Genomic DNA, 24278 nt, shown 5'->3' with positions numbered 1-24278 from the left:
AATGCCAGCCAGCACGTCTCTTTCCAATATTTTAATGAGTCGCTACATCTTACACTCATAATTATAAAAGAATAAGAATCCATAAAAATATTTTCTTTTCATAATACGCACTTAAAATACTCCAGGGCAAGTCAACGTGGTTCATTTGGGTGGGGTTTGTTTTTTTTCCTTTTGCCCCTGGCAGAACCCTTGGCTTGAGGGGGAGTATGTGCTCCCCTGAGGTGCGATTGCTCAATCCCCACTCCCCAGAACTGCAGTTCCTGTTGACCAGGTAAATAAAAACCAGAAGAGAGCATTTGCTGAGTAGATGGGCATGGGGAACAGTCACTGACCCGCAGAGAACTGAAGCACAGCCAATTTCAGTGCACATCTGAAAGCTCAGGGCGTCGGGGAAGGGGAAGGTAGGATCAGGAGGCAGCACAGAGAACGGAGGGAGGGAGGATTTGCATAAATATCATCCATCTTGTGTTGCAAAAACCCAAATGCTGCTGCGATCTCTGGAGAAATGATCTCTGTAGCCAGCTGCTTCAGCTACCATGCTACCTGTTGGCACAACTCTGCTTGTGAGCGGCCATTAGAGAAAGGTATCAGAGGACATTACTGACCCCAGCCACTTCCTCCATCTGCTCTGCAAATTTAAACTGAAAAATAGAAAAAGACTAGTGTTGCATGCTTCTGTAGAGCTCTCTTCACATCCCAGGGCTCCACGTCGTCGCAGCAGGGCCAGGACACAGCAGCAGCAGCGATCACCTCCCTTGGGGCTTAACAATAGGTAGTTCTCTCTTCCCTCCCACTCCTGGCTTAAGGCAGCTTGCTGATTCGGCTCTTCCATTTCCAACACAGGCACTGAGTTCTTGCAGGTAAGAGTACGGGAACTGCGGAGGTGCAGTGGAAGGGGAAAAGGATGGGGGAGAGAGAGATGGACACAAACCTCAGCCTCGGGAGACAGACCACTGTCCATTGATTCCCAGGATAGAGGGAGTAGCAGCAAAAAAAGCATTAACAGCCAGGCCGGAGGAGAGGAACAGGACGAGCAGCTGAGCAGGGGCAGACCTCCAGCTTGGAAAGTGAAAGAAAGTGGCACTGTCCAAAGGGAAGGTGCCCTCCACCCTCCCCCCTCGCATGGGGGGGACACCCAGCCCGGACGCGGGCACTCAGCCATTTGTGCTCTGGGTTAGATGGCTGTCGAGGGGGGTGGCAGTGGCAGGGCACAGGAGGGGGAAGGTGAGCTGTCAGTGTCCAGTTTGCAGAGGCTTGTGCTCTCAGAGGTATTCTTGTAGAAAGTGCAGCAGCGTGATTTCATAGTGCTCTCCTGACTCGGGGCACCGAATACTGTGTCTCTCGTTGGGGTAGATCTGCGCAGAAGTAGAAAGACAGGGCAGTTAGTCAGGAGCGGCTCATTCAGCATGGACAGGCCTCCCTCAAACCTGTATCTATAGGGGCAAAGAGGGGCCAGCAAGAGTCTAGAGCACTAGCCCCCCTCTCTCACTGTGCTGGCGTGTGCTGCTAGTCCGCTTAGCAAGTCAGCCACCCCTGCTGCCACCAGCCAAGAGAGACAGCAAGAGCTGAGCGGAAAAGGAAAGTTCCAGGCCCGAGGGCAGAAGCCCTGTCTGCACATGCTTCTAGACCCAGGCCACATCTGCCAGCACTGAACTGCCACAGCGCCACCTCCCGGAGCCAAAACCAGGCGCTTCCTGTCATCCACGTCGCAACAAGATGCGGGAGCATCTGCCTCCGCCTTCTCCCGCCCCCAGCACACACAGCAGAAAACTTCTCTTTCCAGATTTAAGAGACCTTCCCACTTCACTCTTGTTCCTCCTACCTGCAGCTGGTACGGTTTTCCAGCCCGGATTAGCTGTGATACCAGGAAGTTGGTGTGAAAAAAGTGCACATTTTCATCCAAAAAGCCGTGGAGAATCAGCAAACGATTTGGCCTAGAGAAGGGATGAGAGAGATAATGAGAAACCACATAAAAAGCTCTGCAGTGGGTCTGAGCAAAGAGCTGCCAGCTGGCAAGCCAAAACTGAGCAATGGGCAGGCAGGCAGAACAGCGCAAGGCCATGGACGTGGTCCTCAACCCCCTCCCTGGCAAAGGGGGCTGGGGGTACAATGTCCCAGCTCGCTGCAGAAGGCAGTGACCAGCCACCCGAGTTAAAATTAAATGGGATCAGAATCCACCTGCTCTTTTGGGATTTAGGAGAGGTGCAACTGGTGGTACTAAGCAGGACCCGGGAGCAGGTTTTTAACAGCTCACTCAACCCCACGGTACTCACTCATTGGGAAGCTTTTCTACGTGTAACGCCACAGAGCCAGCCTCATAACCTTGCTGGTTGTTTTCTGGGATATCCATGTACCGCTCAGTATACCCGGTGTCATATGCCATCCAAACTGTGACAGGAGCACCTGCTATAGCAATCTGTCAAACAAATAGGTGGCAGGAGACAGCTTCAATTATCATGTGCTAAAGAGTTCAAGTGTTCTCTTTTTTCCTGAAGAGGCAGGAAAAACAGACTTTGGACTGTTCTGTTGCTCAGACCAGGATTTTTCTACAGCAAACCCACAGAAATCCCAGATTCCTCCTCCTGCTATTCTTATGGTCACAGTGGGGCAAATTTCTGCATACTAGCACTAAAGGCTTCCCCTTTTCAAGGAGGACTTGTGGAATGATCCAGAAACTGTGCTGGGGACTTAGGAAAGGGATTAGGAATAGCGGATCAATTATCTCTTTGGATGCTAGGCTAAGTCCTCCGTTGGCAGTCACTGCGGAACAAGCCCATCCTCACCAAGCCTCAGACAGGTACAACCTGTAAGCGGAATGCAGGACTGCAGCCAGGAGCTACAGGCAGGCAGGGCCGAGGGACAATTTTCACATGTCCATCAGAGACACCACACAAAAAAAGCCAACTCCAGACGCCAAGAGCTACAGAAGCTGAGAGCGCCAAGTGTCCCAAAATGACAACCCCACGTCCAGACTTACCTTGAAGACATTGGGTTTACAGATAAGACCCATGAGGGAGAGAAAACCCCCGTACGACCAGCCATGTATGGCTACCCGACTCAAGTCGATGAACCCGTATTTTTCTGCTACATAATGTAAACCTTCCACCTGGTCCTCTATCTCCACCTGACCCTAAAAAAAAAGGCAACAAGGAAGCTCAAGTTAGTGGCTTTCTACGTCTAGAAAGTTGAGACAAGAAAAGACAAGAGCAACATTCACACAGGAAACATGCAGGCAGGCAGCCTTACAAAGAGCTAATGAGCAGAGATTCATCAACAATAGTAGTACATTACCATTTGGTTTTTCAGGGCACCTTCAAATTTGAGTCCTCGCTGGCACGAACCCCTTCCATCAATCACTACAACTGCATAGCCCAGGGATGCTAGCGTGTTTAGCCGTAAGTACTTAATTCCTTTGAATGAGTTATTCACTAGCTGCACCTGCAGGAGGAGAGAAGGTAAGTTTCAGGGCTGAGCAGCTGCCTTCCAGTACCTTCCTCTGCCTGTCCCACTGCACAGGATCCTGCGCTGGACAGCAGCCACTAATTGAGCTGTCAGAGCCACACAAATCAGACTAAATGCTGGAAAAATCATCTGAGGTTTGAAGCAGAGGTCAGAACAGAGGTCCAGTGCTCATTGCTAACCAAAGGGCAAACCCTGACACAAGACTGAGCTATGCAAGAGCTCTGCCCTGGGCAGCAATCCTGCGCCTGCCACCAGCAGTCAATCTGGATTATTACCTGTGGGCCTCCGTACACAAAGAGCACTGTGGGATGCTTCTTCCCAGGCTGGACATCATGAGGTTTGTACACCATTCCGTACAGCTCAACATCTGACTGCGTGCGGAAGTGAAAGATCTCAGGCGGGATGTAATCTGGGGGACAACCTGCAGGAGGAAGTTCGGACACTAGCAATGCCACAAATGGCCGCAGGCTCTGCCTCCTACCCCGCCTGAACAAGCTCACTGTGTTCAAACCTGACCCTAGTCAGGGCTCTTTCAATACCAAACCGTCTCAATCCTTCGCAATGCCTCTCACTGCGAAACTCATGGCTATCTGCCGGCATAGGGTGACAGGCCATATAGAGAGTGAGGTGATCGCACAGGAAAACATCATCAGCTGGCTGTTCTCAGACAAGATTCTCTATGCCACACTACCAAGATGTGAAAGGTTAAGAACAGGGATGGGTCATATGTAGAAAACATTTGCAGGAGGGGTTCAGGTGCTGCCGTGAGCTGTATCTGAAACTTTAAAGCCTACAGCCTCAGAATGTAATAGCCACTGCATCCCAGATACTTGCCCGCTCCCTCTTCAGACAAATGACGAATGCACACCTGAAACCAGTCACGTCAACCCTGCACCCTGGAGCACTACTTTTGCTCAAAGCATGAAACAGTAAATCTTAAAAGTCTACATACCATTTTCTGGATGAGCTATTCACTAGAGACATCTCCCTCCCAAGATAACACAATTCATTTTCCCTTAAAGTTACTCGGGCCACTTCCCTCTCCCATCACCTTTGGCTGCCGCTAGTAGTAGGAGTACCACAGACACAACCTAGCATTGACACGTTCTATGGGACTTACTGGCTGCCTCCATCATGCTGGCCCAAAACTTGGGCTGCTTGTGGAGCGGGTCATCGTCGGAGCCGCTGAGCTTGTAGACATGCACACAAGGTGGAGTGCTCACGCTGCTGTAGTGGCTGATGAACATGTCGAAGTTCTACAGATGGGAGAGAGAAGAGTCAGGGGAACAAGGCCTTTCATTTCCCACATCTAATCTCCTCCACACACTTCTCAGACAAGAGTTCCCACATCTCAAGCAACCAAGACAAAGGAGCCCTCCGGACTCATTACTGGTCATGATTCATTGCCATTCCTAGCTTGGATCCCTGTCAGTCAGGACATGAGGGCATCTTGTATCTAAGAAACTACAAACCTGGCTCATTGAACAGCTGTGGGAGAAGCCCGGAGTGGTGAGTCGCACGATTTCTCCAGGAGACTCATAGCTGACTACATAGAGGTGGTGCTCCAATGGAGTATCCTTTGTGCCTTGGAAATACACCAGCTTTGTAGTCTCATTGACCCAGATCTATGTGGAGAAGAGAGGGCTCAGCGACAGAAGGATGACAACTCCTTTGCCAGTTCAAACAGTCTGTCCCCAGGCAGAGTCAGCTTAAAACGCAAACAGACCATGACAGACCGCTCACGGCATTAGGGACTGTACATGACTGTCGATATGACAGGCTGGAGAGCACACACACACGGCCCTTATGGCAAACTGCACACAGCCCAGTGAAGTAATAAAAAGCAGTCACTCAGCTTTTTTTATTTTTTTTCTTTAAGAGACTCGAAGCATTTGCTTACTGATGAGCATAAAGCTGAGCTCTGATCCCCATAGGTGAAACCAGGGAGATTCTGTGCTTAAATATGGCATCTTCCCATACTATGTCTAGGTTGTAAAGGGTATGGGTATACGTGTGTTCTTTCCAGTGATCACCGTAATGAATTCCCATTTGTGGAAGGATCAGTCTAATAGATCTAACAGTATCGAACTTCAAGCTACATTAAAATATGGTTTTAATGTCCAGATAAAGCTGCTTCTAAAAACAACCTGGCCAGCCAGGAATAGAGACTACAGCTTTTAAATACTGCATTGATCCAGCAACAGTAACTGAACTGTTTTCCACCTTACAGTTTCCAAATGCTATTTCTGGCTAACCCACAGTTTGAAGACCACTGTGGACAGCAAAGGGAAAAAAATATCCAACTCAATTGGCCAGGAATACTGGGCAGAGCCCTGTGGAGCAACAAATGCATCAAAATAATTGCTGCTAACACAATTTTAACCATAACACATACAGGGAAGAGCTGCGGCCAAAATCAACAGCATGTACAGTGAGAACCCACACGGGAAGGGACAGCAGGTTAATTGCAGACTGAGGAAAAGCAGCAGAAACCAAATGCATCGAGCTGTAGGCCTTTTAAAAATGAGAAGTGAAAATCCAGATTAATTGGAAATGAACAGACAAGGTCTTTATTTTGACAGAAATCACCTGGGAGCACTAAATATCAGACTCAGAGTTAATTCCTGAAGCAAAAATGGAACTAGGTTTCTACAAGATTAATAAAAATTCATTTCTGGCTATTCTGCAACCAATAACAGATACAGTTTCTCCATATTATAAATGGCTTTATACTCCCTAGGCTGCCTTCTTCCTAAAGGCTCTGAGGGATCAGCTGCAGACCAGGAGTTCACTCTAAGCGCTGCAACAGATTTCCAATTCACAAGTACTCATTGGGGTTAAAATGCTTCAGCAAAGGCAGCAGTCCCAAGCTTCTCCACAAAATAGTTCTTTGTTGCTCTTGAACCTCAGACTTGCGTCCTTTTTTATGGCCTGACTCACTCATGGGATTTACCTAAGGAGCAATCTGAAGTCTGATTAAAAAGGCAATCAGTTCAATGTGCACTGGACTACAGCACTTCTGGGGAAAGCAAAGGCAGCAATAAAAAGAGAAACAAAATGAAGCTTAAGTAGTTCTAGCTGGTCCCAGGCGTAACAGAGGGTGTAGGCCAGGACTGTGGGCAGACAATGCAGAGCTGTAACATTGCAAGAGAGAATAAAAATAACCACTACCTTCGATCCATGCCTCGCCAACACCTCCCATTCCCCACCAGTCAGGGCAATCTCCTCTTTGATAGGACATTTGAAATCATCTAGAAGAAATAACATGAGAATAAATCGCTGCCTTCCCCAAAAGACAACACAAGCAAATCAGAGAGGGAGCTCCCAAAGTTGAAACGCCAACAAAATGCAGCTCTTACCCTCACTATGGACATATGGCTGCACCCAGTCATAGCTGCCTTGCTTTAGGACTGCTGTGACTCTGTACAGGTGGCAGAAGCCAGTTTTGCATTCATTGGCTCGGATAAAGCAGAGTTCTTCCTCCTCTCCCTCCGGTTGGATGAAAGGATAGAATATATCATGAACCTGTCACACAAGGCAAAGGACCCATGAGTAATTTACATTAAGACAGCAGTGACAGAGCCAAGGGAATCAGTGCTGAACTACCAGGCTTTCAAAGGAAAGGAGAGTGGGGAGAGATCTCTCAGACGAGCAGCTAGCGGGAAAAAGCCATCCTGTACTTTCCTATTACCACAAAGCACCCCTGGGTGCACTAGAAGACCACGTGCTGTGGGCTTTTCCACGGCTACCACCAAAACCAGCACCAGTCTTGCCTCTGAGCTAGACATTTCAGCTATGTGAGTCCCACCAAGTGGTTGCTATTCCAACACTTTAGGAATGCCATGGTGCGAAGTTCAGGCCACTTTGTCCCTTCAGTACCAAGATGCTTAATCTTAAGAGTTTATTCCCTGTCCCCTATGTCCATTACCTGCCTAAAAAGTACAGCAAATTACAGGGATTAGGGCTGCTCATGCTTCAGGAAGCCATTTAATCTTGTAATAAAATACCCCCAAAAGAATGGCAGCATTACATCCAAAACTGTCAGTGTCCGAAGTGCCTGCGCTCACCAAGAACGTTAGCAAGAATTAAACGAACAGTTCCAACTGCAAAATGGCAGGATGCCCATTGCTTCCAGTGCCGAGTGCCTGGAAGTCCTTCTCATTGCTTTATCAACCCCCCTGAATTAACACCAAATCTGGCACCATGGAGTAGCAAAGCAGTCTGCTGGAGCATGGACTAAAGTGGACACAGAGCCAACACAAAAATGGTTAACTGTCAGGGAGGAAGGGGCAGCCTGCGTTCTCCGCACAGCCCCGAGCCTCTTACATTTATCCACACATCAGTGGTTTCTTCATAGATCACAAATGGCTGGACATTTTCTGGCACAGTTTTGGCAAATTCAGCACGCTGCTCCTCATTTTCTGGGACTGGAATAAAGAGTGCTGGAGGCAAAAGGATTAGCTGCAGCCGCTGCTGAGGTCTGTCTAGGAACATAGCCCAGGCACTGGGGAAAGAAATTGGAGGTGAGTGTCAGTATCAGAGAATAGATGTCCCTTTCTAATTCTGAGAACATGCTACCCTTTTTCCCCCGGCTGGCAGAAAGGATTTAAGCATCTGAATGCAAAGCTTTTCTCATCATTGCTGCTTTCTAACCTCCTGGAAGCTTTGCCAACAACCATGTATTGCCAGACATCTCTGGTATTTCACAGGGGTATCATCCAGACAAGATGTCTGACAGATTTGCCAGTGTCTATTCCAACGAAGCATGGTTAACAGATCCTTGTCTCCAGAATGTAAGTCTTCCTTGGACAGCTCCTCCATCAGTAAGTACTGTTTGTTTTCTAGCAAGCTCCTAACGAGCTGAAGCGATCACTCTTAAAGTGGTCCATTTGTAGCTTCCTCACTGCACGCTGCACGAGCTGAGAAAGGCACAGACCTAAGACAACTGGCAAGTCAAGGAGTTGCTTCAGTCTCAGCCTTGTTCCTCTCCAAGGAGAGTCATTTGAAGTGGTGCTGCACTGCAGGCCTCTCAACATGACAGATGGCAAGCCACCGCTGCATAGTGTGGCTACCCCAAGGCCTGGAAGCGCATCAAGGGAAGTTTCATCATTCAGACAGACTTTCAAAAGAGCCAGTTCTCCCCTAGCCTCCCAGTGACTGTGGATTTCACAAACTGATATATTCAGCACATTTTGATAAGCTCTGGTGCAGAACATAAGAATCACCTATGGGATTACCTTCTGTAAAGCTGTATGAATTTAGTTTTCAAAGCAAAAAATTAATGATGAGTTACAGAATGCAATCTTCAAAGACAGCTAAGTCACCTTAACTTGATCTGCACAGAAACTAGTTAACAGTCAAGCAAGCTTCTGAGGGGAAAAAATCAAGAGCTTTAAAATTGCAAACCAATCAGACTGGTGTGAATTCTGTAACTCTTCAGGCAAGCACGAGACCCTGCATCACATTGGGAGCAACAGAGAGCTACGGGAGCACACCAGTCACAAAGCAATCTTCCCCCTTCTACATGCTGCATAAAGGACTCAGCACCACGCAAACTGCCTGCTTTCCCATGATATGTTTGGCATTGATCACAAACTGGACCAATGAACAACGATAAAACTGCTTACAGTACATTCTCATTTTCAGCAGGAAGCATATTGTACTTGTGTTAGACATCTTCAACTCAAAAGAATTCCTTAGGACTGCCCGCTTAATATATCAATGTGATTTAACTTAATATATCAATGTGGTTGTGACTGAAACCCCATAGCTTGTCACTCTGGTCTACTTTTGATTAATTCCTACTTTTAGGATGTTACAACACTAAAGAAGCCAAATACTCATGTGCCATTTCTGGCACTCACGGTTTTAAAACCAGGTCATGACTGCAATACAAAACATGTCGAGGGCCTGCAGTTCAGCCAGGGAAGTGCTTGGGAGCATTAGTTTGGAAGAAAAACTTATGTACTATTTGCCATCTCGGGTCCATCCAGCACGGGCAATGTACTCCACAGTCGGAAACAATGCAGCAAATGGTTGCACCAGCTCCTTGTCCTGAGCACACACAATCTGCAGCAAAAAAAAAAAAAGTCCAGTATCAAATCAGACTGCTACCAGACCTCCCCACCTCCTCCTACAGAACCTCAGTGAAATGGAAGAATAAGGAAGTTTAACTATTGGCATCAGCAAGGGTCAGGCCAGGAGAAGCAAGCCTTTCCACAAATAGCAGGAAGAAAAGGGATAAAAACAAGCTTCAAAGCAAAGTGATTTTGGCGTTTGGCCACAGAAAAGGACACAGCCAGGGACTGAAGCCCAGGATTAGACTGAGCTTCAACCCTCCTGCTCTACTATGGACCATGTGGTACATCAGGCTAACCCTACTTGCTTCCCTCCCCGCTCCCAGCTGCCTCTGCACCAGAACAATACTTCTCTGTTTCTTGGATAGACACATTACAGAACCAGGTGTTACAAGAGGATGAAAACAAAGGCTAACACTATCTTTCTTAGTGACTTTGTCTTAATTCTAAGGAGCTTCAGAAGCAGTCAACCCTTCTGTTATCACTTACCTTACCCTTGCTGTTTGTTTTAAATTCTGCCAGTTTTAATGTAATCTTGGGGTTTTTGCTGCCTGCAGAGGAGTAAAAAAAGATACCAAGATGACCAACTTGAACACTCCATGGTCATACACAATACATCTTCTAGAGAACCAGCCCTGGTCCTACTAAAATGGCTGTGTGTGAATGTACAAATATCAAATTATATCTGTGAGCAACCACCACTGTAATCACAAGAGTCATTCTGGGTATGGGAAAAGTTTGCTCTTGCCTTGCCTAGTTGGCTGTTCATGTTCTCAGCAGCAAAGAGGGGTTTCAAAATGTATTCCACAATATAACACCAGATATATTCCATTTTCTCAGCAATCCTTTCATTTAAGCTGAACTTTCAATCCCATTCCTTTCTTGCAGTAGATTTTGGGCTTACAGACTCAATTAGGTCTCAATATTTATAACCAGCTTCTACATCCTAGCAAGTACCAGATTAATCATGCAAAGCTTATAGCACAAAATTCCACTGCTGCTGCCAGCATGAGCCAAGAGCTGTATTAGCAGCCCCGTGGTATTTCACTTACCTGTCCTGGGGTACCGATAGGAGTCTGTTTTTCTCTCCTCCAAGGCAGGTGAAGGAACATGAATTATCTCCACCTCTGATTCATCTACTTCCTCATACAAGATCCGCAGCGTTTTTAAATCCTCTGAACCTGGGACAGATAGTAAGCATGTTTGCTACACTGTTTTCCAGCTGTTTCTGAGTTGCCTGGAGCACTGCGGCAGTATGCTCTGGTGCAGAGCATACATCTCCTGCATAGCCACGGCTCCCAGTGACCACCTGCAAATGCTCCTCAGACCAGTTATAACCCTCAGCATTTTGTTCCTTCAGGTGGCCTCCCCAGAAACAGACCAAAGGAAAATCTTGCTCAAAATATCACACATAGCAGGGGCCAGCAGCAGTGATAGCGTCAGAATTTGATAAGCAGTATGCTGACTGACCTTCTGTGGAAGCTGTGGGACACCACCAATAGCCTGTGAACCGATCAAACTCCTCCTGAATGACAAAAGTGGCTACACCAGCAGACTTGGGGTCATCAAGAACATTGGATAAGCCTGGAGAGGAACAAAGAGACTGCATTTACAGCTCCTCGTAAAAAGCCAATCCAAAAGAAGAATGTACTCATAAGAAATAAGCCTTGAAGACATGAGCCCTTCCAGCCCAAGTCTGTCAGAAGGAATTTCTTTTTGAATCTAGTAAGAAGCACCAGTTACCTTTATGGCAGTATGTCATCCGTTTCTCCTCTCCTGTCTCAATATTTGCTACCCACAGATCATTGTTATTAATGAATGAAAAGAAGGCAGGGTCGGCAGGGCAGATCTTGGGATCCATTCGTGGCCCTGTGCACTGAGTCTTGATCTCCAGAGGCTTCATGGGAGACACCTACAGCAACAGACACACAGAGGGCTCTGTACCAAACCAGCTTCCAGCTTCACATTTAAAAGGTCTAAACCACAGACACAGTACAGAGTACAGCCCATGAAATGATGGCAAACACAGCCCTGACAGGACACAAGAGAACCAAACAGATGCAGATGTGCAGCCATCTCCAAACAAAACCATTAATTCCGTTTCAGGTGACATTCATAAAATCACTAGCAGACTCACCATGAAACCATTCTTGCCCCCATCTCGACAATGAAAGAGGCTGTTGCTGGCCTGGAAGAGGAACAGGCCGCTGTCACTGTGGAAATCATAAGATGTTATACCAAAGACACCAAGTCGTTTGCGTTCCCTCAAGAGTTCCTCTTCTCTAGAATACATCCCATGGTGAGGGGTTGCCTAGTGTTGAAGGAAAGGAAAATCTGAAAGAGTCTGCAAGGAGAGAAGCTTTCACATTCACACAACAGGAATGCTCCGATACTGGCATCAGCTAGTCCGTGAATGCCCCAAATTCAGCATACCAGCCAAAACTAGCCAGCAGCCTTACCATACAGGCCCTCAAGTACTGTACTCTAGGCTACAGGCATGGTCCAGGACGACTAAACCAACCGCACACCCCAAAGTTCCCTCTACGTGAGAGATGAATCACAAGCCTATCACTTCTGCAGTCGGCACTTCAGCGTGAACTGAGGACAGCTGCACTTGCTCTGCTTATGCAAATCAGATGTAACCAATTAACTTAATGACGTTATCTACAGCCTTCACAAACAGTTTCCATGTCAGACACTGCAAACAAAAGCTCTTCCAGGAATCTTGAATTACCCTGAAGAGGACTAGCAATCCAAATGGGGTCAACACAGCTAAATTCTTTTGCACCAGGAACCTTTTTAGTAGGGAAGAAAGACTGACACCCTCCACTCCCTTCTTCATCAATGCTGTTAGTGACAAAGGACACGAAGATACTGAAATCAGGGAGGGGAAAATTCACCCCCTTTCTGGTTTACTCGCAATAGAGTGTACAGCAGAAACAGCAGTTTAAATTCAACTTTCCCAACTGCCTTAAAAGCAGGAAAGATGACAGACAGCCATTCCACTGAGCACATCAGTGAGCACGGCAAAAGCCCCAACAAGACATCCAGAAGAAAGGTCCACTGTCCTGACAGCACATAATCTGAGGCAGACTACCTGCCACTTCACAGAGTCCTCTTTGCTAGGTCAAGCCTTTGGCTGCTGCACCAACTGCTGTGTCACGCTCACGGCCAGCTTCATCGCACACAAACTGACTGTCTTTTATTACCAAGGCAAAGTAATTCTCCATACAGCGTTCCTACCAATACCATTCTCCATGTGTCAAACGCTGCCACGCTGCTCTCTCTACTGTTGAGCAGAGTAGTACCATACCAGCCCCAAAACATCAGCCAGTTTTCCCAAGCACTGTCAACCCAGGCTCTTCACGCTTCAGCTTACCTGAAAGTGATCCAGCATCTGTTTCCACGACAAGAGCAGCAAGGCCTCTTTCCGTACCTTTTTGGGAATCTCTGAGTAAAGAAGGGAATTCTCTCGGCTGCCATATGGCATTCCTATTAGGAGGACAAAAGCATCATCCTACTTAAGATTAGTTAGTCAGGAAAAAGAGGACCAAGAGCAAATTGAAAAAAGAAGTTTGATAACACAGGGGTGGCCTGTCCAGAGGCTTTTACCAGCTGTCACTCCCAAGTACCTCTCAGTTCAATCACAGAACAATACCCGAATTACTTAAATTTAGATACTCATTTATTCAGAAATTTCTGTAAGCAAGATTTATCACTAACCAAGCTCTTCAGAGTTGGTTACATCCAACTTTCTTCTCTGTGGACTGTTCAACCCATGCCCTAGATCCACTTTAAAAGAGCCACTCCCTGAATGGGTGACTCAACATTACTCTCTCCACACTTCTCAGCCAGAAATTTGCTACAGGGACTTCATTCAGGCCAACGCAGCAGCCTGCGAGAGAGAAAGAAAAAGCTTGAAGCTCTAGAGAGCCCATTCAAATGTGAAACAGTATACTACACAGCCAAAAGACCTTGTCATTTTACATAAGCCTTTGACTGTGGTTATCAAATAAGTTACTGGCCTTCATCCAATTTCCAGAACAACCAAGAAAAAATAAAATATCCTGACACACAATTTTGGTAGTTTCAACAAAATCAAAAGCCATGAACTCGCCCTCTGCACATGCTGCAGAGACTCCCTAGATCAGAATTTCACGCAGGGAAATGTGTCCTGATATTGTCTACTCTGCACATGTTCTGGGCAGAACAGAAAGATTTCTGAGCCAATTAACCCAGCAGTACAGTTACTTAAAATTAAAACTGAAATATTAATAAGTGCTCAGGAAGCAAAGCAATATGTGAGCATATAATCCTCAGAGATACAGGAACACCAAAGTGCTGCTGAGCATGTGGTGTTTAACATAAGCAGCATCTGCCATGATACAACATAAAATTCTATGGGGACAGCCCAGGAATGATTTAAGATGTCCAAACAGAAAAAAAAAAATGCAGATAGGAAAAAATTACTATATATACACATATTTGACACTCATATAACAGTGACCTAGACATCTTTCTCCTTTAGTACTTTCTAAAATGACCTCAGTCTGCATACAGTCAATCAGCATGTACAAGAAAAATATAGCCTTCCTCCCTGAAAGACATTAAACTTTGCTCCAAAGTGAAGAAAAGTATTTAACCCCTACAGTAAAGTTCTTCAGAAGTCTTTGTCCTACTCCTCGGCAAACAGTCACTAACAGTATCCACATAAAAACTGGAAGATGTTCTTTAATGACGTAACAGTAATAGGACGCTAATGTTAAACACTTATGAACTGCTGAAATGGGTTCTGAGTATTTAACAGCACATGGTATTCAATTCAAAAGATGCTTATTATGGCAAAAGAAAGAATCAGTGCTTCCCCTTTAAGAGGAATGCCTGAGGAAGGGTATCCTGGTATTACCTGGCAGATACTGATCTGAAATGATGGCTCAATCTGCTCTATGCCCTCTAACTTTCCGTAAGGAAGAGAACACTGAAAAGACACCCGTGTATCTTCGTTCCTAGCTCTGGCTCCTGTATCAGTCACGCCCATGTAGAACACCACCCAGCCCGTAGCTGGTCTGGTTGCCATTCCATACAACAGAAGAACATTAACAAATTTTTAAACCACTTAGATCCTTAGTTCTTTAGTCACCTAAAGACTAAATATCAAAAACTCTATCAAAGTCAACTTGGCCTTGAAATACATTCAGCTTTAAATCAAGTCTCACTGTTCAGACTCAACAAAAATACACTAACTCTGGATTACTGTACTTAATAGTAGCACTTGTGTTGTAAGAATGTAGGAAGAACTATAACAAATCAAATCACTGGCATGCAGGAACTGCTTAATGACAAAACAAATCAGCCCCTCAAATCCAGCATCCTATACCCTACAGTGACCTACACTCAACAACTCAAAAAAAAAAAAAAAAAAAAGAAGCAAGGTCACTTCAGGAAAGCAGCTGCTGTATGGAGTTGCACATCAGGCAATTTCTTTACTGGGCCAGTAGCAATCAGCTCATGCCCCAAAGCGTAACAAACTCTTTATAGTCTATAAAGCTTCCCATGTTACCAACCACAAAATTACCCAGTTACTAAAATCCAACCACCCTGTCACTAATTACATTGTGGCTCCAACTATAATGAGGGACCTGTACAACACAGTATTCTGCTCTCTTTCAATCCTTCTGTAAGGAAGAGGATATTTCCCTGAGAATACCATTAATAGCTCATTCCCACCTAATCTTTTTTATTTCTCCCCCTACTCTTGAAAGCTTTCTACCTACATGGCACTTCATAAAGCAGGGAGACACCACCACCACACCATTAATACCTAGAACTTGCAACATATACTTAGTAATTACTGACAGCTAATTCCTTGGAAAGTCAGTCTGGTTGATCAATCAAGTAAATCCCGTTTCTCCTAAACTACAGAGGCAGAAGATAGTCCTGAGTTGGAGGAACATCCCTTCTCTTGCCCCATCCCCTGGGCTGGCCTGGGTTGCCACAGGCCACTGCATTCACACCCCCACCATGAGGCAGGTCTGGCTAGCCAGTGCTCCCCTTGGTCACTGCGCAGAAAGCCTGTGGTTAAAGCACTTGTCTGGGACTGGAGAGGTCTCTCCTCAGTTCCAGGCTTTGCTATAGATTGAGCATGAAAACCTTGAGCAATGCCCCTTAATCTCAGCTCCCCCATCTCATAAATGGAAATGCCTCTCATCCTTTTCCTTGTCTGTTTAGATTGGAAACTCTCCCGTAACGTATTCACGCCCGGCGTCTGGCATGCTGGCTTACCCAGGTAATAAAGGCGATGAGAGTGCGGGCTGGACTCTTCTGTTTTCCGGACAAACTGGAAATCATGGGGAGCTTTGTTCACTATCATGCCCGAATACTTCCTGCTGCTGTGAATAATGTCACGCAGCCCATCCCAAGAATGCTTTTGCACCTGGAATTGGGAAGGCACATCCTCCATCTCGACCACTTCAGAGCTGTCTGATAGTGCATCCACTGCAGTCATCCTCTCTTCCCCTTCAGAACCTGACAAAAAACTGAGGGAGGAGTTGAGGGAGAGAGTTGAGCCTTAAAATCAAGCAGGCACGTTTTGTTTCTTACAGAAAGCTCTAAGCATGCAACAAGCTTAAGAGAACAGGCACTCCTTAAACTACAGATCCTAGGGCTCTCTGCACTCAAAGATTACATTTTAAACACACATTGATGTATTGAAAGGAAAAGTCCATCTCCCATCCCATACTGAGTTCTGAAGACATTAACCTCAGAAAACTCACTCTCCCAGGACTAGCTCTAGAAATAAGCTGTCAAAGGAAGTACAAGCAGCAGATTCTGCTGCAGAAAACAGTCAGCTTGACTCAAAGGAAAAGCACCCCAGGAATCTGGATGGATAAGTCATCAAAGCTATGACCTATCATAAAGGCACACACACTTCTGCTCTGGAAGACCACAAAAGTGGTGTCCCGTTCCTGTCCTAAAGGAAAACCTGCTCATCACTTAGAGAGAGACATTTAAGCCCAAGCACAGCACCTCACTTACCTGAAGAGCTACTGCAGCCAGGAATGAAGTAGGAGAGATGGCAAAACAGGAAGAAAACAGTGCAATTGTCTTTGCTAATAGAAGGAAGACAGCAGTAACAGACCCTGGTTGTATCCTGCAAACTGTGGCATGCATTCCTCATACATTTCCAAGCTAGCAGTTATTGAACAAGAGTCTACAAAAAACACCTCCACATGCAACTACAGCAAATGTTAATTTGAGGAGAGATGGACTGACTTGCCCAAGGTCAATGATGTAATCTATTGCAAAGCAGGAATGAGCCTAGGACTAGGGAAACCAGTTTTTGTCGCCCCATTCAAGAAGCTGGATTTCCCTCCATGAGGACATTGTAGTTGTTCTGGGGGTACCCAGAAGAGCTTTAGGAAGAATTTCAGAAGAACTTCAGTTTACTGGAAAAAATTAGGCTGGAGAAGTTTGCTGAGTGGAAACAGAATCAATGCCTTTGACACAACATCAAGATGGCAAACCAGGGAGTAAGAATTACAGCAAAAAAGGCTTTGCCCTCAGTAGCCCCAAGATTTACATTTTCAAATCAGATGTTTCTTGGACACTGCCTGCCCTTTGGGGCAGTGACCTGCATTCTGACAGGAGAATAGCCTCTGAGATGTAGCTGTCACATGTAAGGATTCAGCAAGAATTACACATAAACCAAATCTTGAAGACTCCTGCCTCAGATGCACAACGAATCTTTCCCAGAGAAGAGAATTAGGGAAAAGGAGAAGGATAGTTATTTGTGTCACCACAAGAAAACACTTGCCTCCGCCTATTTTCTACCACATTCCCCACCAGCTTGCACCTTCTAACAAACTCTCTAGAAGGAAGCTCTCACCTAGGTTGACATCTTATGCAATGACAGCAGGAGATGAGCAAACCTAAACCAAAGTACATCTGGACTTCCTTAAACTAAAGGCACATGGTACAAGGGCTGTAAATATAACCATAACTTCAAACTGCTAAGTTCCTGAATTGTACAAAATGTGCAAATAATAACACCAGAACAAGTTCCTAAAATAAATCTGTAGGTACTCCTGGTCCCTACTGCCCAGCAGTAAATCCACAGTTTGAAAATTAATAAAGAAGAGTATTTTCCAATCAAAGCCAGGCAGGAAGCACAAGTAAAACCACAAAAGAGAATGCGACGGGATGTTCTAAGACTGCGAGCGTGTCTTGTCTGTGGCCTCTACTGCCTACATCCAGGGTCTCCATTACAGCAACTAAAAATCACATCTGAAGGCAGAAGCGTTGCCTATCAGAAACACGTGACAGGAAGACCATAAACCCCCCATAAACAGGGGGTTCTTTCAAATGCTTTCAAAACCAATCCCGCTGCTGGTCAAGTCAGTCAATTAAAATAATCTCGCTTTGGCTCACAATGCCTGACCCTTGGGTTACTCTCACCCAGCTGGTGAAACAGTCTTACTCAGGCAGCCTGACTCCTCACAAGGGAAAGATGCACCTTTAAGGGCTCAAAACAGTCCACTAATGTAATACTGGTAACTGGTAACAAATTGAACTGGAGGTTAGAGCCCCCTTCCATGCCATTGCCATACTTTTATGATTCACTAGAGAAGTGAAAGGCACAACTTTTAGCTTGGTACTGTCCTCATCCTGGTGATTTTGACACTAGAATGGAGCAGAGGAGTGGGATAAGCAAAATAGGCATCACACACATTACGTAAAAGTGTTGGGAAATACCCCTGTCATAGCTAGAGTCTCACAAAACTTAAATTCTGACACAATACAGAGTAAAAGAAAACCCAATTGCTTCATCCATCGCTACAGCCACCTCTTGGACAAAACACAGCACGTACTTGGCAATGCTATACACGTAAGTAAACAAGTATAATGAGTAACTTATCTAACTGAAATTGCAGAGTGAATCTTGGGGTTAAATTCTTCAATTGAGCTGGACCAAGATGCCAATTTTAACCATCTTATACTTAGATGATCTTGACGCTCTGGCATCAATATAGCGCACCTTAGATTTGTGCCTTACTGGAATAACACTGTCCTTTACGATCCTCACACCGAGGCACCAAGTTAGTGTTGTTGCAGAAGCACTGCTAAATCCACTCCCCAAAACATCTAGCTATCTCTTGGAGGTCTTTTTAACATATTTTCTGCCCTGCGTGGGCAGATTAGATCAGGCATAGAGCCACCAAGCCTTCCTTCAGAGAGAATGTGTTAGTCTGAAGACAACAAACAAGCACAGGTGGGACATCAGCGCAGGAGAAAAATTGTAAAGCTTGGAACTGGAAGTCAGTGAAATGAGTTATCTTCCTGAGTCACTTCCTGACCCACAGATCCTGACACAGAGCTCCCCAGGCAAAATTATATACTTGGGATTTTTCAGAAACCTCATTCACTCCAAGAGGTGATTATTGCTCTGTCCCACACAACCTAAAGGTCAGCAAAGGCCCTGGGAGTAACTGGGACACATACCTTCTCCAACTTCCTGCAGTCTCGTTTTCCAGACGAACCCTCTTTATCTTCTGCATTAACTATTCAGCAAGCTGGGCAGGACAGGAAACTAGGAAGGAAGAGGGAAAAACCAGCAAATTTCATATAACTGCAGTTGCTCCCGTCATAGGAATAAAGCTGTACAAAAGCATCCTCCATAGGTCACATTTCCAACTGTGCGGGGAGGCACAAACAGAATCCTTGGTTTGCACTTTACAGTCCAAATCTGTTCTGCCAGCATGTGCTGGATATTAACAGCCCAGATAAATCTGAGAGAGACTTCTCCACCTGAACAATGGGACTCAGTGAATTCTGCAGCCTGCCTCTTTCTTTCCTAAAAAAAAAAATCCTTAAAATCTGAGAATCCTCGGTACCGAACCTTCCTTTCATTCCTCTCCCCAAATCCTGAAATCCTTGGAAGTATCAGGTACTAAGAATTGAGAAAACTGAGATCTGTCCATGCACTTACAGGCAAGAGTCAAACAAAGGACACCATAAGGAGCCAGACAGAGGGTCAGCAGCCCCACTACCAACAGCGTCACAGTCCCACCTGGGACATAAAAAACACATTTGTCTTTCAAGCCTGACTGCTGCTTCCCTCTGCCCCAGCCCAATGCCCCGGAGGAGGCCTGGCTCACCGCACAAGCCCATTTTCCATGAGCTTACCAAGGTGCTACCTTCACTGTCGTCCTCTCTAGCCAAGTACAGTAAAGTACAAAGATGTTTGTCTCCAAGAGAGCTCTGAATCACAGACACACCCGAGACCTGCCACTATCTTTTGCTGAGGCCCTTGGCCTGCCCAAACAGCCATTTCTCCACCAAAACCACACTCAGAGGATCAGGAGAGACAAAGCATCACAAAGACACACCAGCAGCGAAGCTCCTAAACTGCAGAGAACAGTGAAGGCCCAAGTAGCAGCATTCAGTAATTTACGGGCAATTTTTGATGCAAGCACGAAGGGTAACAGGAGCGATGCTCAGGAATGCTGAGTAACCTGGTCTGATCTCACAGCTGACCCTGCTTTGAGCAGGGGGTTGGACTAGAGACTTCCCGAGGTCCTTTCCAACCTCGGTTATCCTGTGATTTTCATGATTCAGAGGAACATCTTACCCTCAAGCCCACCCGCCACAGCTCACACGTTTCACAGAGAAAAGGAACAATAACATCCTCAGATGCTGAACCCAGAGGAAAAGAAACTGAACAAAACAGGCACGAGAGATCAGAAACCCAGCACGAATCATGATACTCATTTGTCAGTGAGACCCCGAGGGGCCTGCTGGTGCATTCAGGAAGAGTCAGAGCAACACAGTCACCTAGAGGAGCCCTTACAAACGTGTCCCTGTCATGGCCGGGAGCTTTAAGACCTCCGTCTCCAAAAATAAAAGCAATGGAATAAACCAGCAGGGATTTCTCTACAGAGGAACAAGCTTTGGCAAAGGCTGCCAGCAGCCCATGCCCATCTCTGCACTGGGAGCCCCAGCAGGGAGCTCCTGCCCTTGCTGCAGGGGGAGGCCGGGGCATGGGTTAGCAGGAGGGGGGGGGCCCTGGGGACAGAGCACCCTGTCTCCCCGTCTCCCTCGGCTGCTGGAGATGGCTCTTTGCCTGTGGAAAGAGGAGCAAAGCACCTTCTCATCTGCCTGGGCAGTGCGCAGGCTGCTGGCGGGGGGCAAACACCAGCTCCCCTTCCCAGGCAACGCACCCCACCACCCCAGCCCCGGGGGGCACACTGGGGGCGGGGGAGCACAAACAACCCCCTGCGGGCCAGGCCGCCCTCCCACGCTTAAAGGGCAAAGCCTGGGAGAACAAGCCCCCTCCCGGGGCAAGGGGTGGCCGCCCCCCACACCCTGATGGGGCAGGTACAAGCCGGGGGGGGGGGGGCCAAATACAAAACCCTCATCCCGCTAAGGCACTCCCCAGCCCAGGGGAGGGGGGAACGCAGGGAACGGCTCCTGCCCCCCACGCTGGGGTAGGCCCCCCGCCCCGCCGGCCCCAGGGCGCACCCCTCCCCTCCTCACTCACCCCGGGGCGCGGCGACCTCCCCCTGACGGCCGGGGGGGCGGCTCCTCTGCGGGAGGGCGGGGGGGGGCGGCGGCGGCGGCTCCGTCACTCCCGCTCCATGTCCCGGACAGTGGGCAGCCCCGGAAACGGGGGAGGGGGGGGGGGCGGCGGCCTGCCACAGCGCGACCTTTCACCCGGCGGCGGAAGTGGCGGGAGCGCGCGGGGCAGGATGGCGGGAGCGCGCCGAGCGGGGAAAGTACCAAGTCGTGGGGACGGGGGGAGAGCGGAGGAACTGCGTAAAGGGGGGTGTGGGTGTGTTGCCTGCTGGAGGACAGAACTATTCTCCCGAGTCAAGGGGGTAGAGGGAGAATTGAGGCTGACAGGGGGTAAAAAAAGCTCAGAGACTATTATTTCCCCAGCCAGCCTCAGAGACTGACCCCTAACTCAGCATTTATTGCCGCCGTAGGGCGACTGCTGTGCTATTCTCGACCCGCGTTGTGGCACCCCCTCTCGCCTTTGGAAGATGGTTGGGTCCAGGAAGTTGAGGTTGCTAACGGAGGCCGGGGAAGGCAGTTTTCACAGGGCGTTGGTGGTATAGTGGTTAGCATAGCTGCCTTCCAAGCAGTTGACCCGGGTTCGATTCCCGGCCAACGCAGTGCCTCAATTTTTTTTTTTTTTTTTTTCATTTTATTTTTTTCCCTTGCTCCCCACCGATTCCCGCCGGTAGTTGAGAACGCCTCTGCACGCCAGGCGCCGCGTTCGGCTGCCCTTTACCTACCTGAACCCCGGCGGGCGCCAGCCGGCCGCGGAGGGACGCGGACGCTGCCCCGGTGGGGTGACAGATGGCGCCGTTACTTCTCCCCCAGCTCGCTTCGGAAAATAAATAAAACCGAAGGTAAAAAGAAAAGAAAGAACAACGAAACCAAAGGAGGATAAAAAACCCGTAACAAAAGCAACGTGTTTCCGCCCGGGATCGAACCGGGGACCTTTCGCGTGTGAGGCGAACGTGATAACCGCTACACTACGGAAACCCGCGCTGAAGACAGTTTGCGAGCGGTGCCTGATGTTCACTGAGGGGATGCGTTTGTCCCTGCCATCATGGCACCGTCAGCTAAAACTTATCCCGAACACTGAGAAACGCCGCCCGGGAATCCAGGTCATCAGCGTTAATGAGTAATTAGTGCTTGCGGAGGCCCACTCACCTCAGAAGGTGAGTGTCCCCGCGCCACGGTGGGACGCTTCCCTCAGAAAGGGGACAGCCCCTGAGGGAATTGCCACTTCCCGCTGAGGGGAGCGAGAAGGGCTCAGCACACACCGGCCTGGCCTTGCCCCCTGCTCCAAGCCACCGGGGCTGCCGGTGGCCCGGGCCTGGCCTCACTTGCCCCCTGAGCCCACCAGCCTCGTCCCCCAGGCCCGGGCTCACCCCCTGGGCCCACCAACCTCGTCCCCCAGGCCCGGGCTCGCCCCTGGGCCCACCAGCCTCATCCCCCAGGCCGGGGCTTGCTCCTGGGCCCACCAGCCGGGCCCGAGGCCGGGCACAGGCCGTGCGAGCGCCTGGGCCACTTGTGGAGGAGCATCTTTTCTTCCTCAGGCAGCTGCCACCAGATGTCGGTAGAATAGTGGCAACAGGGAGCCGAGCTCCCCGCAGAGCTGCCCGGGAGGGAGAGGATCCAGTCCAGGGGACAGGAGCTGGGACAGGACCGGCTGTTGTCTGAGCAAAAGGGCAGACCCTTGGCGGTTCCCCTTCGCTGGGGGAAGCTTTCCCTCCCTGAAAATTCACCTTCTGTAATGCACAGTGAGCCAGACTGCATTCTCATCACCAGTATCTCTCCAAGGCAGCAGGAGCTGGGCAGGAGGATGGGATGGAGCAGGGCGAGGTGATGCCAGCAGCATGCTGTAGTGAGGTTTTGGGTAAAGTCCCTGTTGACCATCCCAGATGGTTCTAGGAATATGCTAGTTCCTCTTCTTCTACTTTAATGCAGTGTTAACAACTCATACGCCCATGGCAATCATTCTTAATTTGGTAAAAACTCAGCCCTTGGAATCGGGTGCTAGTGTGAGGATTATTTTTCCTGTTTTGTGCTGTTTGTTGAAGTGTGTTTTATGCTTTGTTGGCTGCAGAGAAAAGCTTAGAAGGGAGAAATGAATCATAAACCCAGACAAGAGCAAAAAGAACCTAACTTTTAATAAAACTTCTAATAAAACTTACTTTTCATAAAATCTACTTTTAATGTTACAGTTTCATAGCTAATCTCTTGATTTCAGGCCAAAAGGGACAGAGAGGAGGTTGTCACATGCCCTTTAACTCCAGGACTTGCTGGTATTCTATTCTGATCTGACTTGCAGTAAGGACTAGAACATTACATTAAAGTCCATGACAAACCTGAAGCCTTGGGACTTGCTTGCTTCACGCTGCTGTAAAACATCCAGGGGTTGTGCTCTTTTTGCCTGCAGCTGGCAGGAGCCTGCAGGAGAGGACTTTGGTCGCAACCTTTGCACCGTGCATCAGCTAAGTGCGCTGGAGGCGAGCCTAATCAATAGCTGGGGGCAAAGTCCTCTCCCTAGGGCAGGAGGAAGCAGATCTGTAAGTGACCCAAGACCATGAATGGAAAGATTAAAATGCTTCTAGTTTTGTTTTCTTCCCCAGACCTCTGTCAGTCTGGTGATCAGTGGAGAAGGGAGAACTGCAGACCAGACAACCCAAGGAGGAAGCTCTTGGAAGGTACCTGTGGGAAGCAGAAATTAGATGAAAGACACTGCACTGCCAGTCTTAACTCCCAAACCTCCATAGTTAAGGTATTGCGGTGGTCCCTTGTTAGGGCAGTGTTGGGCTCTGGTAGCCTTGAGACACACCGTGTAAACGGGTTGTGGGCTCTAAATCCTCCTCATGAGGGCAACTCTGCCTTTGAGGACCCTGACAAAGCTCCCCCTTCATGCTGGTTGGGGCTCGTAGGAATGGCTCCTGGGGATGTTATTGCTTTTCTTTCAAAGTTCCATTGTCAGCAACTGCTCCAACTTTACCCCACAGGACAAAGGGTCTTGCAGCATTTCAGTCTCCCGTCCAGCCCCTGACCTATCCCACTTCCTCTGCTCCCAAGACTTACAACCCCTGCGGCACTGCTTGCGTGTGAGAGCCCCCTCTGCCTCAGCCCCCCTCCCCAAGGACAGTCTCCAGGGCCCTAGGAAGGACTGCCACATAAATACCCAGGAAAAAGAAAGCAGGG

At 47.9% G+C, this 24278-nt stretch overlaps 1 protein-coding gene and 2 non-coding genes across 4 annotated transcripts; 1 reads left to right on the top strand and 2 right to left on the bottom strand.

Moving 5' to 3' along the window:
• Positions 1-16: 16 nt before the first annotated feature.
• Positions 17-21198, bottom strand: DPP9 (dipeptidyl peptidase 9). Of its 2 annotated transcripts, XM_040589770.1 has the most exons (22): positions 21076-21198; positions 19038-19125; positions 15973-16075; positions 15822-15876; positions 12919-13031; positions 11677-11850; positions 11283-11451; positions 11010-11123; positions 10592-10720; positions 10029-10090; positions 9431-9531; positions 7789-7966; positions 6822-6987; positions 6634-6713; positions 4935-5087; positions 4583-4718; positions 3738-3883; positions 3292-3438; positions 2978-3130; positions 2274-2416; positions 1823-1934; positions 17-1355 (listed from the first exon to the last, which is right to left on the bottom strand). In XM_040589770.1, the coding sequence occupies exons 2-22, from the start codon at positions 19091-19093 to the stop codon at positions 1263-1265; spliced, it is 2583 nt and encodes an 860-aa protein (XP_040445704.1). In that variant the 5' UTR covers positions 19094-19125; positions 21076-21198; the 3' UTR covers positions 17-1262. The 2 variants fall into 2 exon arrangements, with proteins under 2 accessions (XP_040445704.1, XP_040445703.1); XM_040589769.1 differs by having other exon boundaries at positions 15822-16075.
• A 439-nt stretch (positions 21199-21637) lies between these two features.
• Positions 21638-21709, top strand: TRNAG-UCC. The gene has a single exon. It is a non-coding gene; the product is annotated as a tRNA-Gly (tRNA).
• Positions 21710-22012: 303 nt separating this feature from the next.
• On the bottom strand, positions 22013-22085 carry TRNAV-CAC. Its single transcript has one exon. It is a non-coding gene; the product is annotated as a tRNA-Val (tRNA).
• Between the last annotated feature and the right edge of the window lie 2193 nt (positions 22086-24278).

Source organism: Falco naumanni, chromosome 4, assembly GCF_017639655.2.
Source record: "Falco naumanni isolate bFalNau1 chromosome 4, bFalNau1.pat, whole genome shotgun sequence".
Lineage (NCBI taxonomy): Eukaryota > Metazoa > Chordata > Aves > Falconiformes > Falconidae > Falco > Falco naumanni.
This window is presented reverse-complemented; position numbering and strand designations above follow the sequence as displayed.

What these genes read in the sequence shown, in the direction of transcription:
- DPP9 (XM_040589769.1), bottom strand. Translation starts at nt 19,093, where the DNA reads ATGCAGAAGATAAAGAGGGTTCGTCTGGAAAACGAGACTGCAGGAAGT. An exon ending in AGATGCTGGATCACTTTCAG is followed by an intron (nt 11,851 to 12,918) that starts GTAAGCTGAAGC and finishes CTTCAACACTAG; the next exon opens with GCAACCCCTCACCATGGGAT. An exon ending in ACAGCTGTTCAATGAGCCAG is followed by an intron (nt 4,719 to 4,934) that starts GTTTGTAGTTTC and finishes TCCCATCTGTAG; the next exon opens with AACTTCGACATGTTCATCAG.